The sequence below is a fragment of the Carya illinoinensis genome, chromosome 11 (genome assembly GCF_018687715.1).
Source record: "Carya illinoinensis cultivar Pawnee chromosome 11, C.illinoinensisPawnee_v1, whole genome shotgun sequence".
Classification (NCBI taxonomy): Eukaryota; Viridiplantae; Streptophyta; class Magnoliopsida; order Fagales; family Juglandaceae; genus Carya; species Carya illinoinensis.
The window spans coordinates 412,256-434,918 of record NC_056762.1 but is presented as its reverse complement, the minus strand read 5'-3'; the positions used below and the strand labels follow the sequence as shown (position 1 = coordinate 434,918).

General features: G+C 35.9%; 1 protein-coding gene across 7 annotated transcripts; it reads left to right on the top strand.

The window, feature by feature from the left end:
* Positions 1-15,029: 15,029 nt before the first annotated feature.
* On the top strand, positions 15,030-22,156 carry LOC122281795 (dual specificity protein phosphatase PHS1). 7 transcript variants are annotated; one of them, XR_006230320.1, is made up of 11 exons: positions 15,030-15,423; positions 15,578-15,664; positions 15,747-15,925; positions 16,399-16,603; positions 17,245-17,421; positions 17,556-17,716; positions 18,555-19,644; positions 20,291-20,446; positions 20,588-20,815; positions 21,175-21,421; positions 21,549-21,692. XR_006230320.1 is itself a non-coding variant. In XM_043093578.1 (11 exons), exons 1-11 carry the CDS (start codon positions 15,352-15,354, stop codon positions 21,913-21,915), a joined length of 2,880 nt encoding a protein of 959 aa, XP_042949512.1. In that variant the 5' UTR covers positions 15,031-15,351; the 3' UTR covers positions 21,916-22,156. The 7 variants fall into 7 exon arrangements, 5 of the variants coding, with proteins under 5 accessions (XP_042949515.1, XP_042949516.1, XP_042949512.1 ...); XR_006230319.1 differs by having other exon boundaries at positions 21,175-21,432; positions 21,549-21,689; XM_043093578.1 differs by having other exon boundaries at positions 15,031-15,423; positions 21,175-21,332; positions 21,549-22,156.
* The last annotated feature ends 507 nt before the right edge of the window (positions 22,157-22,663 follow it).

Genomic DNA, 22,663 nt, shown 5'->3' with positions numbered 1-22,663 from the left:
CTACAAGCGTAGTTTTTCTGCTCACTGCCCATCGATCTTTCAGAAACCCGAAGAAGTATAACCAAACGATCAGTGCGAGAGATCCACGAGCTGTCATGTTGTAGCATGCCTTCTTTCGATGAACGCTGCTTTAGGAGGCTCAGAGGCTCAAGCTCTTCCCGTATGACTACCCATACACCGTTCTCTTCGACGTGTGATCCTCATGCGTGGCTACAATCTCCCATAAGTGTTCTGGGCCACCGAAGATTCAAACCGTCTGTAGCATCCTATCCGTTCCTGTTATAGCTTTCCTTAACCAAAGGACCATCAAATTAAACAAGTGGAGATTTTCATCGACCAACTCTTAACATCAAGATGTAACACACCTCCACCCGTCATGAATGTTGGCCATGGCAACGCAATCCATGTGCTTCTTTTGTGGTGCGTTGCTTGCCGCATCTGTACCAAAAGCGCAATTAGAACGTTTATCTTGGATTATCTTGGCAGACAATTTTTTTCAACGTTGAAGATAGTGGTGTAAAAAAAAATCGATAAACCGGTAAACCGGACCAGACTGAACCAAACCGGTGGCTTCGGTCCGGTCCCGAGGTTGGTATGGTCCAGTACCGATTTTAGTTTTCTTAAAATCAGTCAAAATCGGTCTTGTTTCAATTTTTCTTTTTCTAAAATCGGACCGGACCGAACCGATTTATATATATATATATTAATTTTTTATATTATATATAATATTTATATATAATATATAACTATATATAAAATAATTTTGTATTATATGATAAATTACTAATTAATATAATATTAAATTTTAAAATCTTATATCAATCGCATTTTACTATTAATTAATAGTAAAATGATATAATATTAATTAATTACTATTAATTAATATAATATTAATAGTTATACTAATACTATATCACTATATATTATAATATACTATAATATATCATTATATTATATATTATAATATAATTATAATATATATTATAATATACTACAATATTATCACTATAGTATTATATACTATAATATACTATATTATATAATATAGTACATTAAAACCGGACCGAACCGAACTAGAAACCAGTAAAACAGGTACATACCGGTTCGGTCCTAAATTTTGTCCAAAACTGGGCCAAGCCGGACCGGTTACACTCCTAGTTGAAGAATATAATTTTAAAATTTTATTGCCACATCCGCCTCAATTTTATTTTTCATTAGTTATCACAACATTTTTTTATATATACAATATGTATTTATTTTAGTGATTGAATCAAATTATTGAATGTTCAAGTTTTAAAATTTTATATTTTTTTTAATAAGAGTTGAGTAGAATTATCATTGAACTATTTTATGTTGACGAACAGTTCATTTCTTTTTTGAATACTTAGAACTTAATCAAGAGTTGCTTAGTTAATTTATTTTAGTTCTATTACTGAGATTTTAATACTAGATACAGTTACTTTTGCATACTTCCAGCGTACTCTACTGATATGATTGACTGCATCAATTTTTTAATATTCAGCCAATCACATCAGTGAAGTGTGCAAAAGAGTACGTAAAAGTGATTGCACATAGAATTTTTTGTATGAAAAATGCTAGTTTGTCCTCCCATTTGCCCCTAGTGCAAAAGTGTGTGTAGATATAAAAGAAAAACTCTATACATCATACTAATATTCTACTTTCATCCTATTATGTAAAATGTGGTACATTTATCACTATCGAATGATTCATTATTGGATTATTTTTTATTATCTAATGGGGACAAATATGTCACATCTTACATAGTGAGATGAAAATGTGGCGTATAAGGTTACTCTGTATGAAAACATGGAAAAATTATATCGACAAATCCAAATACACATGACAGATAGACCTAATTGGAGAAAGAAAAGAAGTCTAGAAAAACATAAGTGAAACAATTATCCATAAATAAAGTATATTGAGAAGAGAAAGGTTTGAAATGTGCGCATCATTAAATAGATCATAGGAATTGTTCTCCATAAGAGACTATTGTAATTATTATTGGAGGAATAAACCATTGGTTAAGGCAGTTTTCTTTGCGCTAATAGTTTATCAAGGAAAAATACTAACCATGGATAATTTATTATAGGTATTAATAGCGAAAGAAAAAATGGAGATGAGTGGATCAAAGTGTGGTTGCAAGTGTCTTATGGAATTATTTTTTTGACGAGAATTTGGTTTTCTTTCCTCACCATGCCTATATCTAAATGGTGTTTTCCTTCTTTTTTTTTTTTCTCTCTCTCTCTAAAGTGGAAAATGATTGATCTACAGTCTTCCAAACTTCCATGCCACTGATCTAGAAACTCTGAGGAACATGTGCTTCACACTTGGACCAAAGCAATGCATGGAGAACACGCGCCACTCATCTCTGAAGCCCCTATAGTCTCTCACACGCCACTCCAACAAGCTCTCCAGCCCAGATTTTCAAAACCCACCATCCCACTCTCCTCCATGACTAGTGTGTGACCTCCATGTGCTAGTACAGATGAGCAAACCTTCCTAGAAGTAAGTCGACTAGTTTGATCTGCCACTTATTTTACTGTTTTCCCAAAAACTTGGAACTTGCACATCTTTTTACTTGAAGAAAAAAGTTGAAAGAATTATTTGCTATTGTCTACAAATCACATCCGTCCTCAAAATCACCCCATGATTTCTACTCGCTATAACTTACAAGCCTCACCCTTATTTTTTCTCAAGCTCCATCACAAAAGACACTTAGAACACGTTCAAGAGTGGACACTTTGCAACGACATCTTGTGCAACGGATCTTGAACTCCTTACTCTTTCTCTTATTAGGAGAGTTGGTTTCTTTTACTTGATGATTAGGAGGAAAAGGAAGTGGGTCTCTTCAGCGACCACTCCAAAATAGCAAAGTAGAGTACCACTCATCCCATCACGGTTCATAGTCATAGCTTTATAGTCCACAGGTTAATCTATGTCAAAACTATTGTCTAGGTGGCTCCCCTTTTGGTTTACACCAAAAAATTGGAGGATGAAAGAGCATTCTCATCCGTTTCCCTATAATCTTCCCTAAAACTTGGCTAGAAATCACATCTCTTAAAATTTCTCCTAAATTTTACTTATCTTTTAAAAATCTCATACATCTCATAGACCAATCATGCTCTCTTTTCGAAAGGAGAAGTTTCTGAGAAGGAAAAGAAACAAGTTATTTTGACTTTAAACTTGTTGGATGAAAGATGAGAAATGTGGAAAGATTGTAGATAAGGAGTGGATTTCCACTATATCCTCACCTAACTCTATGGAGAAGGTTCAAAATATTTTAAAAAACTATAGCACTTCCTTAATTAGGTGGAGTTGCATCAAGAAGACAGATGCTGAGAGAGTCAATTTGGAGAAAACAGAAGTGTTAAAAAGTCTACAAGATGACGAGGGTCCACACAATGTTGAAGCCATAAGAAGCTTGCAAAAACAATTAGGTCTCTTGTTAGAGAAAGAAGATCTAAAGTGGAGGCAATGGGCAAAATAGAATTGGCATCAATAAGGGGACAAAAATACAAGATTCTTTCATGCACATGCTACTAAAAGAAAGAAGAAGAATTAGATACTAAAAGTGCAGGATTTAAACTCTCAAATTAGAACTGATTAGCAGGGAATTCATGAAGCTTTTCAAGAGCATTTCATAAGTGTCTATCAGTCTGTTTACCCTTTTTCAAAGACTATAGAGTTATGCTTATCTCAGATGGAAATACGTGTGACAGATGAGATGAATATGTGCTTGTAAAGAAATTTTACAAGGTTAGAAGTGGATGAGGCTCTGCAACAATGGCCCCTTTAAAATTCCAAGGTCCTAATGGTTTTGGGGCCTATTTTTATCAATCTTTCTGGAGCACAGTGGGTGATGAGGTCAGTATATCTATTTTTGATTTTTTAAATGGTGGTACTATGGACAAATCTGAAAACTCATTGCTTTAATAACTAAAGTTAAGAATCCCATTAGTGTAGGCGAATATAGGCCTATCAGTTTATGTAATGTTTTTTTTTTTTATAAATTCATTGCAAAATCTCTAGCTAATAGGATGAAGAAAGTACTGCCGCAAGTAGTTTCCTGGAATCAAAGTCCATTTATCCCAGAAAGGTTAATTACAGATAATATCATTATAGACTATGAAGCTCTCCATATAATGAAAACTAGAAAACGAGCTCATGCAGGGAGTATGACCATAAAATTGGATATGTCAAAAGCTTATGATAAAGTTGAGTGGGGATATTTAAAGGCAGTCATGGTCAAGCTTGGTTTTGGTGAACACTGGATTCAGTTGGTTATGCAGTGTGTGACTACTATACATTATTCGATTTTGGTCAATAGAATCCCAAAGAATACAATAATCCCTATTAGAGGCCTTAGGCAAGGAGATCTATTGTCTCCTTATCTTTTTCTACTTTGTGCAGAGGGATTAAGTTGTTTGGTAAATAAGGTTGAAAGAGAAGGGAATGTTAGAGGGATATCAATATCAAACGGAGGTACACGTGTAAATCATTTGCTCTTTACATATGATTGTATTCTTTTTAGTAGATCAAAGTTGTAGGATTGGCAATGTATTAAACAGATTTAGGATGTTTATGAAATGGCTTCTAGACAAAGATTGAATTTGCAGAAGACATCCATATGCTTTAGTTCAAATACCAAGGTTGAAATAAGAGATTAGATTGAGAAAGAGATGGGAGCAAGAGTTAGTGGGGATTTAGAAAAATACTTGGGTCTACCTACAATTCTTGGTAGATCAAAATATGCTTCTTTCAAATGTATAAAAGAACGAGTTTGGACTAAAATCCATAACTGGAAGAATCATTTCCTTTCTCATGCTGGTAAGGAATTTTTTATTAAGGCAGTCATTCAAGTTGTGCCTACTTAGACTATGAGTGTTTTCAAGCTTCCAACAAGGTTGTGTAAGAAACTTTCCTCTCTTACAGCCAAGTTTTGGTAAGGACATGAGAAATGACAATAAAATTCAATGGAAGAAATGAAGTATGACAGGGATTGCAAATAGTAATGGGTGTTTGGGATTTAGGGATATTAAGATTTTTAATGATGCTATGCTAGTAAAGTAGTTTTGGAGATTGCTCACAAATCTAAACTCTTTAACAACAAAGATTATGACAGAGAAGTATTACAAAGATGGGGATATTTTGGTTGCTAAACTTGGGAATAATCCATTACATCTATGGAGGAGTATATGGAGTTCAAAATACTTGATTGTAGGAGGGCTAAGACGGAGAGTGAGAAATGGTCTTAAAATTAAAATATGGGATGGTTAGTGGTTGCCTACACCAAACTTTTATAAAGTATAGTCCCCTGTCTTAAAATTCTTCATAAGGATTTGACAGTGAGTGCATTCATAAATAAAGCAAAAGGATGCTGGGATTCAAGGCTGATTCATGAAGTAATGGATAAAGAAGTAGTTGTAGTTATTTGTGGGCTTCCTCTGATCAAGCTGGGGTATGAAGATAAATTTTTTTGGGGATATAGCAAAAAATGTTTGTTTACTATTAGAAGTACATACCATTTGGCAGCTGATAGATTAAAAAAATCAAAATGGAGGACCGTCACATAAAGACACTGCTATAGAAGGGTGGTAAAATATGTGGAGTTTACAAGTGCCTAATTTCAGTTAAAGTTTTTTCTATAGAAAGCAGCTAATGAGACTCTTTCCACAAAAAAGAATCTGCTTAATACAAAGATCACTGACAATGGTCTATGCCCAATAAATAAATTGGTGGAGGAGTCAACATGTCATGCTTTATGGACATGTAGTGTTGTGTGTGATGTCTGGGCAGAATCTCAAATCTTGTTATATAAATGGCCATGTGTCGAAGAAGGTTTTTTAAACTCTGTAGCATAAGTTGATTAGTATACTTCTAACTCATGAATGAGAGGAAATAGCGTGTCTTTAGAAGGATATGGTTCAGATGAAATGTTGTTGTTTTTTATGGGAAGTTTGATAGTCCAACCACACTTTACAATCATGGCAAAGTTGGCTTATAGGAGTATCAAAAGGCATAGTCTTTATCAACAGTTTCGGCTGAAACAATTAGCAGCATAGATAGAAATGTGAAATGGAAAAAACTAGCAAATAATTTATATAAAGCTAATTGGGATGCAGCTTTTGATGAGAATCATTCAAATATGGGCGGTGGGGTTGTTATTAGAAATTGTGAAAGAGATTTAATTGCTACTTTATGTATGTCTCAGTTTTTTGTAACTAACCATGTGCTAGCAAAACTTAATGCCTTATGGAGAGCAATGACATTTTTAATGAAATTAGTTTGACTACTGTTATATTTGAAGGTGATACAATGAATATCATTAAGGATATTAAAACACATTTTTGGTTTGTTCAACTCATTGATGATATGAAGGGGTTTTCTCTGAGAGTGACTATTGGCTTTTGCAGTATACACCATGAGAAGGGAATAATGCTGCTCATCAGGCTGCAAAGCTGGCTTTGAGATATGAAAATGAAGTTATATGTTGGGAGATGGACCATATGTATTAAGCAACGTATTTTTGTTGAAAAACTCTGTAATTATTGACCTAATGAAAGAAATGAGGAGGTTTTTATTTATTTAAAAAAAAAAAAACAACAAAGTTATTTTTTTTATATTATTCCTTATCATTTCTGTATTCTATTGAAATAATATTTCTCTATTATTTCTTTATTATTTTTCTCTCTCACTTAAATTTCCATTCTTAACTACTAACTTTTTTGTTTTGTTTTTTTTTTGTTTTTTGTTTTCCTTCTATTTTCAATTATCAACTTTTACTCTAATTTTGTAAATACTTATTCGATTTTCTTTCTTGAGTACAATAATAGTTTTCAAATATTACTGTATGAAAAATAATAATTTTTTTAATATGTGAATTTTCTAACGTGATGGTATTTGTAACGAATAAATAAAAATCTTCATTATGGTTTTGTCCAAGATGTAATGGTAATATTTATTTGCCTTTGTTTGACGGTAACATTTTTATCTTTTATATAACGGTAATGTTTTTTTTTTTTTCATTTTCTCCAATGGTAATACATCTTCTCCGCATGACAATGATAATAGTTTTTGTTATTTCTTCAATAGTAATATTTTTTCTCTTATATCTAATAGTAATAATTTTGAATTTTTCCTAACGGTCATATGGAATCTAACGGTAAATCTGTGTTCATAAATAAGCGGGCTTTTGGTTCCTTTCACATTTTCATGAGCCTAAGTTTGATTTCATCTTAAGAGAAATTTGTCAATCCGGCCTCATCTTCCACTTACTCCTTAAATGGCTCGTTTGTTCTTTTGCAAATTGCTGATTTACTTATCCTCTGAAGATAAGTTGGAGGTTATTCTTAATAACAATAACGGATCAACATTGAGTCATCGTGGCAATTGCCAACATTATAAGTATATTTGGCGTGATCATATTCAAGGACAAAAAATGCTATTTTGCAACTATTTTGCAGAAGCATCAGTATATCCTTGAATCTATTTTGAGGAGATTTTGTATGAGTTGTCCTCTATTTCTTTGTATTCAATACGAGGTAGAGGCTTATGAGCCATACTTCATCCAAAGAAGAGATAATGGTAGAGTATTCGGTTTATTTTCTATGCAAAAGATAATCACAACATTTAGAATGCTTGCGCATGAAGTAACTGGTGATTTTATGGATGAATACGTACAGATTAGAGAAAACACCACAATGGAGAGCCTAAAATAATTTGTGAAGACAATCATAAATATTTTTTCTAATGAATATTTGCGGTCTCCAAATACTAATGATATTGCTCGATTATTCGTGATTGGTGAACAACATAGATTCCTAGGGTTGCTATGCATGCATTGGAAATGGAAAAACCATCATGCTGTCTGGAAAGGTATGTACTTCGGCCACAGTTGTGAACTAACTATTATTTTAGAAGCAATTGCTTCATATGATTTTCGGGTATGACATGCATTTTTTAGATTACCAGATTCACATAACGATATCAATATACTAAAGAGATCTTTCATTTTCATTGAACTTGCCTAAGGGCGTGTACCTCTAGTAAATTACTCAATCAATGACAATGACAACACTATGGAGTACTACCTTGCCGATTGTATTTATCCAAAGTGGTCAATATTTGTGAAGACAATTACATCTGCATAAGGAAATAAGAAAAATATTTTGTAGTAGCACATGAATAGTAAGAAAGGATGTAGAGCATGTATTTAGGGTCCTTTAACAGCACTTTGCAATCATTCGTGGATATGCTCAAATGTTCAAGATCAAGGAGCTAACAAATATAATTAAAGCATGCGTTATTGTATATAGCATGATTATCGAAGATGAACTTGATGATAATCAGGATTCCCAACTTCAAGTATGATTAAGTTGATGATGATCTTCCTCAACTGTCGCACAATCCTACAACTAAACTTATGGACTTCATTCAGAGTCATCATGAAATTAGAGAGACACTTCAGCACATTATCAACTCCAAGCAAACCTATTTGAACATTAATGACAATTATATTCCCAAAAATAGACTTGCTACAATCCACTATAATTTATCTTGTTCTTAGTAGTGACTAGATATTCCTGCTTGTTCAATTTCCATTCCCTAAAAAATGTTTTTTTGAAGAAGATGTAAATTAAAGCTGTAATATATTCATTATCTATAATAGTTTAAGTAGTTGTAATGCCGAACTTATTAATAGATTCTATTCATCCACAAAAAATCATTATCAACAACTTTAAGCTTCCAGAATAAATATTATCAAAGTACAAAGTATAACATACAAACGTTCAAGTTATTTAACACTAGCGACTAACCAACAATTCAAACTCACTAAATAATGTTGTCAAAATTATACAAATTCTACTTTACCTCAATAACAACAAAATTACATAAAAATCACTCCTCTCTCTCCAATTGCTCACTTTCTGCTCTCTCCTCCGCTTGTAACCGAGCAAATTTTAGTCTCTCGGACTCCAACCTGAGTCTCTCGTCCTCTTACCACATTTTATGTCCCTCTCTTTCTCGATCATAATGTATCTTCTCGCCCTTGAGATGGAAAAAATCTTTTTCTTGAGTGCGTGACTCTCCATAAGTGTATATTTCATCTAACTCAGCTGAACAATGTCCTCAGTTGGCCTGCCTTGGGCCTTACATTTTGCTTTCTCATTTTTCCTTGCCTTTGGCCTCTCCAATTCAATAATATCATTGTCCATAACATTCTCCACCTCAATATCACCCACTAAATCTATAGTGGTAGTTGAGGTACAAGTTGGGGTCAGGGACATCGTCGACCTTCACTTTGGACCTTAATTTATGAAATGTTGAGTCCATTTGGATTGGTCCTTCTACATGTGCCAATAATGCTCAAACTGAAAGAAGGTATTCTCCAGCGATTAGTACATGATTTTCACTTTGTCAAACTTGCAATTAAAAAGAGAAACATAAAACTAATATATATAAAACATAACTTGTATAAAAAAAAACACATGAAAAAATTAATAAGAGTGAATAATTATACCTTGTTTTACTCAATCATGCCACTTTGATTCAACCCTTTGACTTGGATTAGTTAAACACAAAATTTCTTGGATGCCTTTTGAATGGCCGACCACTAATGTATTAAGTACCCAACTTTCTGTTTAGTTGTACTTTGTTTTTATTAATTAAAGTATTGACTATTTTTTTTTCATAATTGAGCATGTTTTCAGTCCATTCCTTAGATGGCAACTACGCTGGAATTAAGCCATGCCGAGATAAATAACTTGTCTTCTTCGAGGGTGATGTTCACACCCTTCGTTGATTTTGTTGTGGAGAGAGGCTCTATTTGGAGTGGGGGTGAAGAGTTTTCAAACGTTACAGGAGATTGTTGACTTTTACCACCGTAAGTGTAGTCAATGTGAGGGTCCTAGCTGAAGAGGTTAGTGAAGTATATATGTCCATGGCCTTAGGAATTCATCTCTAACAAATTATAGACACACAACAGTTTGTAAACATGTTAGAAAGTAAAGAACAATAGAGACGTGATTTTGCTAACCGACTCAGGAAATGATTGGTAACATATAGGAAGTGGCAGCACCCTCGAATGGCTGCAACAATTGGTTGCCATTACTGATTGGTCGTCCGAGTTACCCTGCCATGGAGGTTATGTGCCAAATTTTCTATGTCTTCACTCAACTTTGTGATCATCACAATCGTGAGCGATAGAAAATGAAAATCCAATGATAAGAATATTCTAATCCTGTTTAGAAAACTGAGCAACATTACTAAATCGTATGGAGACTAAGAAATAAAATAGTAATGATCCAAACAGTACTGAGCAGCATGCCAAAATCTAACTACAATAGCCAAAATAATAAGCTTTTAGGTATACATCCATGAAAGGATGTTCATTACTAGATATATCACATCAAAACATGTGAAATAAGAAAGTAATCCAAGGTTGAAACAGAAATGAACATGCTATGAAGGAATCCAAATACTTAAACAGATAGCGATACTAAACAAACAACATACATACTAAATGAATAAGAGCAGCATTATCTGCTTCTCTAATCATATTGCATAAGGTATAAATTTACATCATTTAACCTAAAAAATCGTCAGACAAGTATTTAAATTTTTTCCTATGGGGTTCAAAATGGTTTTTTTATTTACAACATGCATAAGATAGGAGCCCAAACTCAAATGGCTACAAAACTTTAAACCCCGGTTGCCTTAGTGAAAACTATCACAATAAAAAGGTGGTCATCCCAGTTCAAATTACCCTGCCATATTGATCAAGCCCCATTAACATCACTTGTGAATTAGTTATATCGTATGGAGTAATTAGAACCATCATCATAGCCTTACACTAGACATGCAGTTCCAACGAGAGGCCTAAATCAATACCAAAGCTGCAAAGGACAAAAATATAACTAAACACCAATGAAAGAAGCAATAAAGGACAACAACCAGATAAATAAAGAATACAAAACAGGTGTAGAAGAGATCACAAATGACATCTATAAACAACAAAAGGTCTTAGCTCAAAATATTGTCCAAAAAACAAGGGAACGAATTTTCAATATACAAATATAATATAGCAATAGATTTATCAAATCACAAGCGCATAAAATAGCTACCTAACAATAACAAAATGAACACTTAAGTGACTCAAATGGCTAACTATAACTGGCTCAAATGGCAACATAGTTTGAGCAATAGATTTCGCAAATCACAACCGGGTTGAGTTGGCAATGCAAATAAGCAAAACTTCCACAACACCATATCATTTGTTTAAAAATTAAAATTACTAAAGGAAAATAATATATTTAATTGAATTATTTATTATTCAAAATTATTAGTGATCTTTTAGTTCTTTTTTATGTTTTTTTCCCTCACCTCATATTACAAATTACATCAATAGCTCTTATAAAATCCACTTTTTAAAGGCTCTTTTTGTTTTATAGTAGCACAAGATATGTTGACATTACCGATTGTTCTTAAGAGTGGTGTTAGGGAAGGGGAGATGGAGGGTCATTAAGTGTGCAGATGCTTATACAAATACTTGCCACCTATGATTATGAAGAAATTCAGCCAAGAAAACATTAGCTATGATGCAAAACTGATCTAGATAGAAAATTTATGATATTTTGCCTCTGTTTTATTAATCTTATTTCGGGAATGCACTACATTTAGAGGCAAAAAGTATTTGGTCTTTTAATCCAAAGTGGGTATTATATATGAAGATCCAACTAAATGAACAAAACATGGAAAATATATAGCAATGGAAGTAAGTTTATATGAATTTTGTATTCCTTTCCAATAAAACCAAATACTTTTGTAAACTGCTACTAGCTAGCCAAAAGCAGGAGCTAGCCTTGCACATTGCACATATTCATACAAATTCAGAGATATATATATATATATATATATATATTATATAATACTTTCTTATTTCAAGCATAATTCAAAGAACTTCAGTCACATCCCTAAAATTATCATGATATATATTGGCAATAGCATACCCAAACTGGAGATCAGTCAGTTTATAGTCAATAGCATACCCCAACAAACAGATCAGTAAGTTTTTATAGCATACCCAAATGGCTTAATTATATTCAATCAGTCATGGAGATCACACCCAAATTGGATCAAATCAACTACAAGTCCTAATCTTTCGAATGTTGGAAATAGCCTTGAAGAAAATCCAAGATATTGGCAATTGCATGATTCATTCATATTTTGAATGTTTTGAAGTAGGAGAACATTCCAAGACATGTAATATGAAATCATCTTCTCATAAGCTCGAATGGAAAATCCAAGATATAGAATAAAACCCTAGAGAAGCTCATAGACAGAGAGATGTGAGATACCAAATCCAACCGTCAGTCCGAGGCTAGGGTTTTCAATTTTGACAATAACAAAGATCCAATTAATACATAATGCAAAGTACGGATTTGAAATTGTGCAATGTCGCAAATGAAAGCCATAGGAGAAAATGATTTGAGAGTGTGTGTTCCAGAGATGAGCTACCGTTGATGGTGGTAGAAGGTGCAAGAGAGGGACGATATGAACGACAACGTCAACAAAGATTTTCTTGTGGGACCAACAGCGAGAAAGGGAAAACAATCTCGATTGGGGATGTATAGTGTTTCTCCAAAAAATCAAATACTTAATTCAGGGATTCGGATGGTAGGGGTTATTCAGTTTCCCCCAAAAATTTTATCCAAAATTTAGAAATAACAGCATTTAGGGAAGGGGATGATAATGCTCTAATTTCTAGCAATCCTCTAGAGCAGAGTGTACCTGGTTATCTATTTGTAGGGGTTGAAGTATTCTACTATGGCATGACCCATTTAGGAGCACGATTATTTGTGCTTAGTATGACATATTACCTTCTTGAGCATGATTTGGTTGTCTTGCACAATTATCTTGTTTGGATTCATTTCTATAGATCTCGACCTTTTAAAGATACAGTTTGTTGAGTTTTCATGTTAAGCTTGACGTCTTTCTAGGCTTTACTCTGGGCCTAGACGGTGTGTACTACATCGTACATATTTTCTATTAAACTAATTGAGTTGTTTTACTCATTGTGCATACACCACATATTTGTTATAAACAAAAAAGGAAAAAAATTAAAAGATACGTGATATGTGGGATGCTAAGTAAAATTATTCGAATATAATATTATTTTTAGTTTTATGCTCCACTAATATATTTTCGCATTTTTTTTTTCATGTTAGCTTTGAACGAGCTGAGCTATTCATGTTAGCATTCCACACTATACTTCTTTTATTTTTCTTTATTTTTGTTCCATAACAAATATGTGTTATATGAGTGATGAGTATAATAATTTAATTAGTTTAATAAGAATAAAATAAAATAAAATAAAAATATATAATGATGTATGATGTGGACGAGCATAACCTATTATATTATACCAAATTTGAAAAATATTAATAAAGGGAAGATGTGATCTCGGGAGGTGGGGGTGATGAGATTAATAAAGAAAGCAAGAATGCAAGCAAAGGGAGCAATCAACCATCATTTCCATATGCTTTAAAAAAAAAAAAACCCCACTATTTCCATTTGCAGTATTTCTTCCAACAGAGGCGCTTCACGCCGGTCGGGCTCTAAATTAGATAAAAACAGCCCTCCATTCATGTAATGCCACGTAGGAAAAATCAGTGTTAGACAAATGGGGTCAACCACAGGGAATCATCAATTCGTTAACCCCATTTTCGTCTTTCCGTCTGCAAGCCCTTCTCCCCTTCTCGCATAACACTTGTCTCGGACGCATCCCATCTCAGCACGACGCCGACTCTCACCCTCCTTTCTCCGCATCGCCGTTTGCCCTTTTGTTTTGTTTTGCTCCATCGTGTCTTGCACGACCAACGCAACCCCCCCATAAACACCTTAGCCGCGACAACCCCTCGCCGCCGTCACATCGACCCAAGCACAGCTGTCGCGCGGTGACCAACACCGCCAAGTCGATTGGCCACCGTTTGGGCCCTTCGGTTCCTCCATCAAAACTCACGCCCAGCCGCGTCGCACTTCTCACGGCAACACCACCGTGAACCTCCCCACCAGAGCAGCCCCAACAGTGAGAACCACCATCACTGATTTCTGCCCAACCACCCCTTAAGCAAGTTTTCTTTTTTTTCCCGTCTCTCTCTCGTTGCTTTTGAAGAAGAGAGTAATTTTCTGATTTTTTTTTTTGTGCATTTTCGCCTAGCCCCATCGCACTTCTCACGGCAACACCGCCGTGAGTCTCACCACCAGAGCAACCCCAACGCTGAGAACCACCACCAGCCAGCCACTAATTTCCGCTCAACCAATCCTTAAGCAAAACCTTTTTTTTTTCCCGTCTCTCTCTCCCTCTCGTAGCTCCACCATCTCACTCGTTCACTCACCCAAGCCGATTTCGCCCCTACGCCCACATGAATAATTGCCCAGATATTCTGGGGCGAAAGTTCCCAGTTTCCAAAAACAAAACATGCACAAATCGGTTTTGATGAGATTGGGTTGTGGTTTCCTCTTGCGCATTTGTGTCTCTTGGAGAGATTGAATGCTTTGGGTTTTTGCGTGGTGTGGAGAGTAGATTTCAGCGATAATCCATGATGATGAAGGCCCTTGAGAAACTTTGATTATCAAAATAATACGGAATCCAGTGGTGAAGATTTGCTAACTGCAATAATCTCTTTCAGTGTTTCTGGAAAATTTTTCTGGGCAACCAAACACTAAGTTAATGAAAGCAACGTAAGAATTTCAGTATTTATTACAAGTAAGCAGGAAAAAATCTAGAATGAAATACCGCGATAAAATCTAGAAAGCATTTCCCTTTGTTGTTTAGAAGGCAAATTCGAAAACCAGAAGGCTTTGGTTCTTCTTATCAGGTGAGATGCGGTCACACCATCATAAAAATGAAATGCATACGTGGCAGAAGTGTATTGGCGGGCTGATTTTAATGGGTTATCAGCCCAACCGGTCAGAAGGTTTTCTCTTCTTTCAATTCCAAACGCCCCACCGCACCTGCCCACAACCATTTCCTCTTGCAGACGGATTTCATCTCCTTTACACTTTCACGCTTTATACGCACACAAACATGAGACATATACGCTGCTGTGTTGGTATTCCTTGAGGCAACAAACACTACAGGTCTACGACAATGGTGGGTGTGGCCCCCCACGTCCTGGAAAAGCTTCACTCTCTCTTTTCTTCTCCCTCAAAAAGAAAAGAAAAACAAAACGAAAAAGCGACTGCTTCTACAACTACTGCTACTCCGCTTTTCCTCATCGTACTTTGACTCCTCCCAAGAAAGAATACCAAATAAAGAAAATTACAATTATGGCGAATGACCAAAAGCCGGACCCTCTTCTTCCTTCTTCTATTACCAACTCTGTCTCCCTCCCCCTCCAGGTATTTTTATTCTTTTAAAAACAAAAAATTTAATATCTATCTATCTATGTATATAACGGTGTGGGGATCTAGCGGTTTTCTTTTGCATCACATACACATATGCTGAGATCGCTGCTGGATTTGTCTTCGCTCTGCTTTTATGCCGGAATTGCAGGCTAAAGACGAACACAGGGAAGATTCCGAACTCGAACTCGGATCCGACGATCCTTACCCTTCATTGCCCTTCTCCGTCACTTCCCGGGTCAGTTTATGATTCGTTTTGCAAGCATCTAACTTTCTTTCTTTCTTTCCTGTTGTTCCAATAAGAAAAAACCGCAATGCAGGTATTGTATATGTTGGGAGACATCACGGCGGGGCCGGCGTTTAGGTTCACCCAATGGCTGGAATTGGTCCGTAAACGCACCGCCAACTATCGCTCATCTGGCTTCCCCCGCCTCCACCCCATGCCTTCTTCTTCTTCTTCTCCTCCTTCTCCTTCTCCTTCCTCTCCTTCTTCTTCTAGGTTCTTTCTTAATCCCGCTGCTTTTTGGTTTTAATTTTTTATGAGATGATCGGACTGTTTGGGTTAATAGAACTGAATGACAAATTGATTTCTTTCCATTGCACGGAAAAAAGTGGAATTCTTGGGAAATATCACTGAGTTAAAGAAAAAAAGTTATTACTTTGAACTGTTGCAAATGAAACATTAATTTTCAGCAGACTGTAAAGCCAATATTCGTTGCAAATGTCACTGATTGCACTATTTAATTTCCTTGATTCCCTGCACTATATTCATCCATTGATTTAGTTATTGCAATTAATATCCCTTAGTACGTGCCCCTCAAAAAAATAAAATATCCCTTAGTACGTAGGCAAACGACAGCTATTCACCATAATGTCACGAATTACTAATGAACAAGCAATTTGTCTCGTATTTATTTTTGTTTGTTTCACATTGTTCTTGTCTCGTTTAGTCATCACGGTTTTGCAATTCAGTGCAGCGGAAGTCATCGATGATCCAAAGAGTCCTCTGCCTCCTGAGCAGACCGTGGAGACCAGTTTGTGGGAGAGGCTTGGTAAAGCTGCTATGTTGGACATCGAGTCACCCTCTTTCTCTTGGGACATGCTTTCCTCGCTTCACCACACCGAGCATAGTACTAGCACTGAACAGTCCGAGGATGAAACAAACAAGGCTCTTGAGGTATGTGGTTAGTATATTGAAGTGGTATGTTAATTGAATCTATGTCAGCATATCATAATTCAATAGACAAGCATCCAATGAAAAGAATATTTTCTTGCGTGTGTTTTCAAATGTACGTATAAAGTTGTCTCCTCTAGTTTGTGTTTGGCAAGTCCTTCATTTCCTAGCGTCAAGTGTCGGTGCATGGTTACACATGGGGACTTCCTTTTAGCTACCTTTCATATTTTCTGTACTCGGTCTTATAAAAAGTTCAGATTTTTACACTAGGTGCTTCCATCAAACGCTTATAGTTGGAAACCATTTAAACTATCTCCTAACATAAACATATATCTATTTGCCATACCCATATATAAAAGAAATCTTTTTATGGATGCAACTTTGAATTACCAAATATTCCTAACAAGCTGATAAAAATGTCCTTTTGGCGTCTCATCCAAGCGATAAATTCAGATAATGTTCCCATATATATATATTGAAAAAAATAAGTCATGGCACCTCATCCTACTCAACTGCATATCAACTGTTTCTAGCTAGAGAAGGCTACAGGATCTCCATTGTACAGGTTTGCCATATCTAAACTTGTTACATTTCATTACTTTCTAATCGGTTGCCTGAGCTTCTCTTCAGTTGTGCATATATAGGTCACTGTGAATTCTGGAGGAGTTGTCTTCTTTGCCTTATTCAACCAACCTGGGAATGATGATACTTCTTCAAAGGAAGCAGCAGCTGTTATAAAGATATCATCATCAAGAATGGCCACTCAATCTGAACGCCTTGGCTATGAATTTGCAAAGTGGTTAGGAGTCCGAACTCCACAGGTTGCACCTTGTTGTTACTGTAGTCATATGATATCTACCATCCTAGGAAATTAGGCTATTCTTGCCAGAAGTAATTCCATTTGAAATTTCCTTTTTTTTTTTTCCTGAAAATATATATTTTTGACATCACGCAGGGCAGAGTCATTCATAATTCTAGTTCAGAGTGGCTCCAGATAAAGGAAGCTGCAGAGAAAGCAAGAGATGCAGCAAGTTCAGATGGAGACGAAGTTGGGGAAATGACTTGTTCAGAACTTTTGGAAGCACTTGACCTTAGCAGATGCCTGTTCTTTATGAGGTGCAAATGGAACTCAGATTATCTGTGAATGAGGTGTAATAGTATGGCAGCATGGGATATACATCTTTGTGGGGGCAAAGAAAATAACATGAACCTATCTAAGTAATTGTTCATCTAATCACAGTCCTTTTAGGTGTTTGTTTAGTTAAGTGATTCTATGCTCTGTGTTAGTCTACCATGTGGTTGAAGTTATGTGACTGAGCCAAGTGTCTTAGTGCTCTCTGCTGTCAAGATGATCTGTTTCTTTTAAACCTACATATATCTGTGCTCTACTTTTTGAGGATTTGCGAATTCCTCCTGCTTATTCTAAAACTTTCAAAGGCCCACCTTACTCTATATGGCTGCCTTTTATTGGGATGTACTGTTAAACGTAAATTGGGATAGTCTGCTAAAATTATGGTAAAGCAGTATTAGTAAAATCAGGAAATATCTTATTCATGATCTAACTTCTGTACATGTGCACATCATAATTTAAAGTTGGATCCCTAGGCAACTTGTTTTGCTTGTTGGATTCACGTATGCAGGCAACATTTACCTTAGATTTTCCAGATTGAATTTTCTGCTTTCGATTTTTCATCATTTATGTTGACAAGCCTGCATCTTGGACCCTTGAGCCTGCTTTATCTTTGTTGAAATTAGGAAATATTTGATAAAATAGAAAATCCTACAGTTTGAGAAACAACCTCACTCAATACCATTGTTAAAGTCCATGTAACACAGTTGACTGCAGTTTGAAGAGAGTTTTATATTTCTCAATTTGTGGCAATGCAAAACGTTTCCTAGAAGATAGGTAGTTATTTTTGAGGTGTAATGAAGACTGAATGTTTTGATTCTGCAGTTATGTGCATGGATCTCCCTTACTGGAGAGCTCAATTGCATTTGAGTCACGGGAATATGCTGAAGAAACAGCATCCGCTCTTGGCAGGGTCTTGATGTTGGACCTTGTCATTAGAAATGAAGATAGGCTCCCTTGCCGTCGCCTCAGATGGCGTGGAAATTCTGCAAATTTGTTGTTGGCTGACAAAATGGCCTCTGCAAATATGGATGCACTGGAGGAAGCATTTGATTTTGCAATCAAACGATACAGACCCAGGGTGATTAGAGCTCTTCAAAAAGAGAGAAGGGCAACTTCTGTTGATGGCAGATTGAGCCCTCATAGTTTAGGTTTGGCATCACAGGCCTCTGATCTTTCTGATATCATGGAATCGCCTAAAACTAGTGAGAAGAGCCTAAGAAGTCAGACATCAGACGAGTCAGTGTTTTCTGATTTTCGTATTCTGGCTATTGATTCTGGTGTCCCTCGTCGACCTCCCGCTGGAAAACGTGCAAATGACCAGGCCAATTATCCTAAGTTGGTTGAGTTACTATTTAATAGTTCTGAGTACTCGTCTAACCTTCTACATGACATAACGGGAGGCAAATTAGGGTGTCCTCCATCAGAAGATGCCAAAGTGACATCTGATATATCTGCAACTGAAATGACCTCCATTGTTCACGAATTTCGTAATGGGTTCCGAGCTGCTCTTAGGGACCTGCAGGGGTTTCATATATTACTACTCACACTACACCAGAAACTGGAAAGCTTATTACGAGCATTTTTGCATATTATAAATAAAATGTCCTTCGGGGAGCCTGATAAAGAAGATTTAGTGGTTCCTGAGTCACCTTCACAGGCTGCTGGAGGTGTTCCTTGGCTATCGCCACAAGGTAAGGAACGATTTATCAATGAAAACCATCCAGATTTCTGTGATTCAGAATTTCAGAGAACTGGTCCAAGGTCATCATCTTCAGGAAGTAAAGAAAGCTCAGACTCCAGTTCTCCAATGTCACGGGAAGGGTGGCATGGAAAGTATTACAAAGGAAGTGGGGAGCCTGTTCGAAGTCTGCGATTGACAGCAAAGCTGCGTGACTTCCATAAATTTGCCAAGGTTGGTAATATACTTATATGAAAATGTTTTTTGATGATTTATTTAGTTCTAGTGGAAATTTTAATCATTCATGGCATGGGACGATATGTGCTTTTAATATTTTTGGGTAGGTTTTATCCTTTGAATTTGTGATGGACAGTAAATGGCATGCTTCTCAATTTTGCTTCTTTTAGAGAAACCGAGACTAGATTTCCTGCAGGGATGTTTGAGCCTAAAACTAACCAAACTGGTTAGTACTGAGGATTCTACGTTGGCTTTATTGCTATGTGTTTATGACTTTGATCTATGGCATTTACATGGGTATTATTTTTGTTAACATCTTTAAATTGCACAAAGTATGAAACATGACTAGTGGAAAGAGTGTAGTAATGAATGATGGAACTCGTAGCTGCATATTCATTTAGGAGTTACTTATTCTAACTATACTTGGTATATGATAGTTCTTTAAATGTAATACTAAATTTTCTGTCTACATGCGGATTAAAAAAAAAAAAAAAAAACCTGGAAATTGAAGGTGGAAATAAGTGTCTGTGGATTGACAAATAAATCAATAGATGGTAGAAAGTGGACAATAGTGCAAGTATTGCATGTATTAGATCTCTTGTTTTTTCACTTCTAATACTTCTTTGTTGGATTTTGTTGTAAGCATTCTCAGATTGATGCTGAATCAAATAAAGAGTTGGAACAGTGGAATGAAATGCTAAGAAATGATGCTGTTAGGATCTGCCAGGAGAACAGTTTCAACACTGGGTTTTTTGAGGGTAGTGATAATAATAGTGTTGTTGATGCTTATGAATTGAAGGTAATGTCCTTTTTTTTTTTTTTATATATATATATATATTTTTATGCGCAAGTGAAATTCTTTGGGACTTTTCTCAGTGTGTCTGGGTATGCATTTTTATAAAGAGAGTATTTTCCATTTTTTAGCAAATCTAACTTTCAGGTCAGACTGGAGCACATTCTCGAGAGAATTGCATTGATATCTGAGGCTGCAAATACAGAGAGGCCATCTTCAATCACAAGTAGCCTGTTCATTGGTGGGGCACTGGCTGCAAGATCTGTATTCACACTGCAGCACTTAGGAATTACTCACATATTATGTTTGTGCTCAAATGAAATTGGGCAGTCAGATTCTCAGTTTCCTGAACTATTTGTGTACAAAAATTTTTCTGTAAGGGCCTTTTCATTTCTTTTCTACTTAGATTTTGGTCTTTCAGTTGAAAATGGTTCCAACTCATTTTGCGTGTCCAGTTAGATGCGGTTCATGATGTTTTAGTTACCTCATCATACACGAGCATTTTATCTCTCTGTATCTCTCTGACTGAACACTGAACACAAAAGAAGCCGAAAAGAGAGAATTTTTTTCCTCCTTACCTTGTGTTGAACATAATAACACATGCTGATATAATATTTAAAATGTTGATTTGTTTTTTAGATCTTATTTTATGTATTAGTAAGATCAAAGGTTTTGCTGATTATGTAACTCAATTACCAATATTTTTACTAATTGTACTACCTACAATTGAACAGATATCTGACAATGAAGATACAAATATTAGCAGTATCTTTGAAGAAGCTTGTGATTTTATCGATCACGTTGAAAAAATTGGTGGGAGGGTTCTAGTTCATTGCTTTGAAGGGAAAAGTAGAAGTGCCACCTTGGTGATAGCTTACTTAATGCTCAGGAAGTAAGTGAAGAATATAGTCATGCATCTTAGAATATAATTTGGAGAATACCATCAACGTCTCTCTTTTGGTAGCCTTCAGATCTCACCTGGTAGCTGCCTTGTGCGTCCATACGTGATATTGAAATATGATTGTGCAGATATCTGAAGGACTTGTACAAAAGTGTAGATATCTGAAGGAAACTCTGTTTTTTAAAACTCTTATTTTCTGCAATGCAGGAACCTAACTCTACTAAAAGCATGGAATGCCCTCAAACGAGTTCACCGCCGAGCCCAGCCCAATGATGGCTTTGCTAGGATCCTTTTGGATCTGGATCGGAAACTACATGGGACAGCATCCATGGAATGGCAACAACGAAAGCCGATGATGAAGGTTTGCCCCATTTGTGGGAAGAATGCCGGTCTGAGCAGCAGTTCACTTAAGCTTCATTTGCAGAAATCACACAAGAAGCTGTCGTCAGGAAGTGTGGACAGTGGCATGACCATGGAAATACAAAAGGCTTTGACGGTGCTCAAAATTAGCCGAGGTGGGAGCGTAAGCCCTAAAAACAGGCAGTCTCACTTAGTAACTGATGAATCAGATTAGCAAAATCCCTTACCATCTAACAGAGTTGAACACATACAACTTCCAGGTGTAGTGTGGTATAAATTGATGCTTTATGTCCTATCCAGATATTTTGTAAGTGTCCCTAACGGGCTGGATAGGTTCAGTTTTTTGTTCTGCATTGGTGGTTTGCAAATAATAAAGTATAGCCTCTTGATAATATTCTTGCATACGGGATAAGAGACAAAATAATTAATTGAAGTACGCCATATTTTGCCCTAAATAGGTACTCTCTGTTTCAAGTTGAATGTAGCACATCCACCACCAAGAGTGGTGGCTTAATGGTCCTTGTCCCTTGGTTACTCCCAAGAGGTCTGGCATGTACTAGGTCGTGTTTGAATTCGAATATAGATTCCCCTCAAGTTATTAGTATTAGCTGTCTAAGGATTTATTGAATTCCCTAGTAGAGATGGGGTCTAAGCTAGGGCTCAAAAGCGGTTTGAGGGGGCGCTTGTCCAATTCATCTTCTACTATGGTCACGATAGGCAGGAAAGCTTCAGATTTTCCACTCCTATCTTCTGCCAAAAATAGAATGCAGGACATCTAAAACACCTTATATATACATCATTTCAAGCGAAATGACGATAATCCACATCCCCAATAAAATGGTGTTCAATTTTGATTTGCTTATTTGGGATATACTGTTATACATTTTGTACTTAAATTCCCAAAATTGACATATTGCCTCTAACAAAAGTAAATAAAATCCAATTTTAATTGTTAAGATTGA